We start from the raw sequence: 5,000 nt of genomic DNA on the forward strand, positions 1-5,000 counted from the left end.
TCCTGCGCTGGGCAAGGCTGTACCCGCTGGCCCTGTCTGGGCCGTGTAGGCCGGGCCCTCGGCCCCGGAAGAGTAGTCCTGGCCCTCCTGGCCGTACCCCACAGCCAACACTGGCCCCTGCTGGTACACTGACACATCTGCACCCTGGGGCCCACTCTGAAAGACACACAGACACACACACAGACACAAGACAGACAGACACACAGACACAAGAGAGACAGACAGACAGACAGACAGACAGACAGACAGACAGACAGACAGACAGACAGACACAAGGTAGAGAGGAACAAATGATAAACAGTTAATTTACGTGACCTCCGCCAATGAATGCATTTCATGGCTGTGTGTGAGCACGCGCGTGGAGCATTCGTTAGGTCGAGAGCTTTATGCCAGGCCAAACCCCACGTCGAGATATGGCCATTTCACCCCATTGACAAGTTCAAAAAACGAATGAATGGGCGGCTGTGTTTGGACGGTTCTGCGGTGCCCCCCTCGGGTCACTGCCGGTGGGGGGCGGTTCAGTGCACTCCGGGCTCTCCCCCCGCACACCCCAGTCCAAACCCTGTGTCTGTAGCGCCCCCACACAGGGAGCTGGCTTCGCTAAAAAAATTATTTTAATTTGTGGATCCGCCCTGTGATTCCTGAAAATCGGTCTGGTAGTTCTTGTGTAATCCTGCTAGCGAACAAACAAACACGCCACTGAAAACATTACGCACCTCTAGACCTGCCCTATCACTGGGGCGGAGCTAACAACCGTAAATAACTAATAAATAACAGTAAACAACAAAACCCCAAACTATCTTCAGTTGAAAACCACACGCCAGGGAAAAGCATTAACCCTGCAGGAGCAGTGTTACCAACTTGTTGACTTTTTCACTATATCTGGCGACTTTCCAGACCCCCTTGGCGACTTAATCAATCAGTCAAAAGAAAAAATCGAGTTTTTCTGGTCAATGACTTGGGGAATGATTGTGTTGACAAAGCTCTGCAAAAGCATCTTGCATATCTCGTTCCGCGGTTCACGTTACAACCAAGCTCACGAGAACCAAGTGCGGACGGCGAGGGCTGCCGTCTCCTCCTCCTCACCACCCACACAGCGCTCACACAGCCAGTCTGACTAGATGTTTTTGTTTAAATATTCACTTTTTTCACACTCAAAATTCCCTCACACGTTTCACTCAGTCAGTCTCACTCACACATCGCATATCTGTAAAAAGTAAAAGAAAAAAAAAACTAACGTTATACCTGTAGTTATATATACATAAATTTGTAAATATGTAAATAGTTAATTTAAACTACCTGGTGTATAAATTTTTCCTCTTTCAGAATTGCATATTATGCAAATTAGTTGATGACGTCATCTAGCTACTGTTGGGAGAGCCAACAGCTACTTCCCTTACAGAGGAGTTGGCAGCACTACGCAGGAGAGGGCATGAACCATCTCTGGTGAGACCGGGAGACTGGTTACCTGGGTAACAGCCCACTGAGCCGCAGCGATGGCTGTGCTGGCTACCGTGGCAACGCTCACCCTGCTGCCGTCAGTCAGGAACACGTCACTGAGAGAGAGAGAGAGAGAGAGAGAGAGAGAGAGAGAGGGAGAGAGCATTCATTCATTATCTTTACTCATAGTATACTCATTCATTTTACATGCTTATTAGTTCCTCGCAGTGTGTGTGTGTGTGTGTGTGTGTGTGTGTGTGTGTGTGTGTGTGTGTGTGTGTGTGCGCGCGCATGTGTGATTGTGTTTGGGAGTCTGGGGCATGTTCACACAATTGTGCTCTGTGGACTGCAACTACATGTAGGAGGACTACAAAAGACTGCTTGCAAAAAGACAGGCAAAGTACTGCTCAGTCTCAGCAACTACTGGCAGAGATGTTTCATTTATCCTTGAGCGTTGACCATTTCCATATGCTATTGCTCACACCTGTTAAGAGTATCATCATTATGACCTCTTCTGCTCCTCTGTGTGTTTCGCATATGTGCATCCAGTGTCTGGTTTAGCCACCATATTGTATAACCTTCTTCTAAATGTTTGGATCAGAAAAAGGTTGTTCTTTTGTGGATCCAAATAAAAGCATCTAAACTGTGTGTGTTAGGGCTGGCTGAACGTCATTTTTTAGGGTTCGTACATTTGTTGGTGTTTGCGAACGAAGCTCCAAGAGAAAACAACTAAACAAAAATATAGCAATAAAGGAGTGTGTGTGTGTGTGTGTGTGTGTGTGTGTGTGTGTACCGTTTGGAGCCCTTGGCAAACTCCACAGCGATGGCTTTCCCGTCGATGGAGAGGGCTGGCTGGAGAGCCTGCAAGATCTGAAGCAGCTGGGATGCCTCCTGAAGACACACACGCCCACGCACACGCACACACACACACACACACACACATGCACGCACACACACACACGCATGCACACACACCGCCACACCCACACAAAGTAGAAGTGAGCGTGTGAACAGTGTGTGTGTGTGTGTGTGTGTGTTTGGGGGGGGGGGGGGGGGGGGGGTAGTGTTTCCCACAGCTATATTAAGGAAGTGTGTGTGTGTCTCACCACTATAGTTGAGAGCTGCAGGAAGGCGAAGCCCCTGTTGAGCTGCGTTTGTTTGTCCTTGATGAGGCGAACGTTGGAGGGAGACAGGGTGGCGAAGGGGGCCAGCGCTGCCAAGATGGCCTCCAGAGACGTGTGAGGACCCAGGTTCCTCAGGATCAGAGCTGGACAGACAGAGAGGGAGAGAGGGAGAGAGAGAGAGAGAGAGAGAGAGAGAGAGAGAGAGAGAGAGAGAGAGAGAGAGAGAGGGAGTGAGAGAGAGAGAGAGAGAGAGGGAGTGAGGAGAGAGAGAGAGAGGGAGTGAGAGAGAGAGAGAGAGAGAGAGAGAGAGAGAGGAGGGGGGAGAAAGAGGGAGTGAGAGAGAGAGAGAGGGAGTGAGAGAGGAGGGGGGAGAGAGAGGGAGAGACAGAGAGAGAGAGAGAGAGAGAGAGAGAGAGTGAGAGAGGAGGGGGGAGAGAGAGGGAGAGAGAGAGACAGAGAGAGAGAGGATACTTTGCATGAACACCAATAGCGTGTAACTGTATTTGTGGTTATGTAATATGACTGATAGAGAGGAAGAAAGAAAGACTGAGGTATACAAGGTAGATAGAGAGAGACAAACACAGAGAGAGAGAGAGAGACTCACTGTCATTGGCCACCTCAGTCTGTGAAGCACTGGCCCCGGGGGCGAGGGAGGCTGAGGGAGAGGGTTGATAGGGGGCAGGTAGGGGCAGCAGGCCCTGCGCACTCTCCTTCTGATGCCCCGGGGGCAAATCCCTCTGCAGCAGGGGCAACTTCAACTCAGCCTCTGGGGGTAACGGAACACAACACAGATACTAGCACACAAACACTGAAGTCCTAGACACCCACAATGCACTAGAGATGTGTGTGATATCAATCTCATTATTCCTCCAGGACTGATTCCCAGCTGGCGCCTAGAACTAGAGGTGCTTCCCGCCCTGCCCAGAGTCTAAATGTTTACACCCCCATCGGTGTGTGTTGGCGGTGACAGTCTTAGTGACCACTTAGTGTCATGACAGTGTCAGGTCAGTCTCATGCACTTCCCTTAGTGTCATGTCAGTCTTATAAGTGTTACCATTTTTTGTTTGTTCTGCTGTTATATATATATATATATACTGTATATAACCCTAAGCCTAATATACCTGCCAGTGTATATCATGTACTCAGAATTTCTACATTTTAATGAGCAAAGGCTCAATGGGTGGACAGCGAGGGTCATCCAGCACAGGTTGTATTTTCAAATACATTGTATACAGTCTGATCTCCTTTATGAATAAACATTGCAAATGTGATGCATTTGACTTGAAATCTCTTAAGAATCTATATTTTGGGGATTTGGGGTATAAAGGGGTTAATATGTGAAAATGTTCCAGGGAAATCACTGTGTCCCCTCCAGTATTTTGAAGAGGGACCTCCAAGCTACAAGAATCAGCAGGGAAAAAGAACTTGACCAGATAAAAGCAGGTCCAGCACCGTGGCTCCCGGACTACTAGGCTGGGTTTGGAACTAGAACACCAGGTACCTGATTTGGGCACACCGCACTTGAAGCACTTCTCTCTCCTTTTGAAGTTTTGGACGCCACACTGTTAAGAACACCAGTAGAGGACGTGAGGTACTGTACGTACACACACACACATACTGTACACACATATAAATACACACACACACACACACCACAGACACACTCCACATACAATACACACCATATACGACACACACACATACACACACACACACACAGCTCTAAGCTACCTTGTTGCAGAGCCAGTCCTCGTTGGCACGTGGTTTGGGGTCGCTGTAGTGCATGGAAACTCTCTGTCCCAGAACAGACAGAACTCTCTGAAACAATGAAAGAGAGAGAGAGAGAGAGAGGGAGGGGGAGAGAGACAACAAAGAATCATTATGAAAGATAAGTAGGACACATGCTAGAAAGAGGCCTCGTCTCAAAGAGGAGGGCAGAGAGAGAGAGAGAGAGAGAGAGAGAGAGAGAATAATTGAGGTGAAAGAAAGAGTACAAGAGCAAGAGAGAAATACAACCTTCAGCTTTAGGGAAATTGGGACGGACTGAGATGGTGTGTGTGTGTGTGTGTGTGTGTGTGTGTGTGCGCAGGAGTGATAGTCAGTCTTGTCAACCCCCCCCTGAAGGGGAAACCGTGTAGCAGTTCTACTGTCCCGTCCCGTCCCACCCCGACAACCAAGCTAGTCGAAGACGGCAACACAGATACAGCTGGTGGGGTGTCCAGAGTGATGTCATCACGGCTCTTCACCTTCTCTCCACTGCCCCCGCTCTCCGCAGCGCAGCAACACTGCCGTCAGATGTGATCCACAAACCCTAATCTCACACTGCCTAATCTGACAAAACTGCCTAATCTGACACTGACTCAATCTGCATAATCTGACACTGACTCAAGATGCCTAATCTGACACTGATTCTAACTGCCTAATCTCACACTGACC

The 5,000-nt window shown here is 48.9% G+C and overlaps 1 protein-coding gene across 2 annotated transcripts in view; it reads right to left on the reverse strand.

Annotated features, from left to right (window-relative positions):
• rbm10 (RNA binding motif protein 10) overlaps positions 1-5,000 on the reverse strand; it is a 19,967-nt gene that overhangs the window by 9,361 nt on the left and 5,606 nt on the right. For both annotated transcript variants that reach the window (XM_084461831.1, XM_084461830.1), the window contains exons 8-14: positions 4,296-4,382; positions 4,066-4,126; positions 3,169-3,330; positions 2,547-2,707; positions 2,234-2,331; positions 1,469-1,556; positions 1-156 (exon numbers count right to left, since the gene is read on the reverse strand). The exon at positions 1-156 is cut by the window's left edge and continues 40 nt beyond it. In XM_084461831.1, coding sequence (XP_084317957.1) covers positions 1-156; positions 1,469-1,556; positions 2,234-2,331; positions 2,547-2,707; positions 3,169-3,330; positions 4,066-4,126; positions 4,296-4,382 — 813 coding nt within the window. The remainder of the gene's footprint in view (positions 157-1,468; positions 1,557-2,233; positions 2,332-2,546; positions 2,708-3,168; positions 3,331-4,065; positions 4,127-4,295; positions 4,383-5,000) is intronic.

The sequence above is a fragment of the Borostomias antarcticus genome (assembly GCF_949987555.1).
Source record: "Borostomias antarcticus genome assembly, chromosome: 3".
NCBI classification, from domain to species: domain Eukaryota; kingdom Metazoa; phylum Chordata; class Actinopteri; order Stomiiformes; family Stomiidae; genus Borostomias; species Borostomias antarcticus.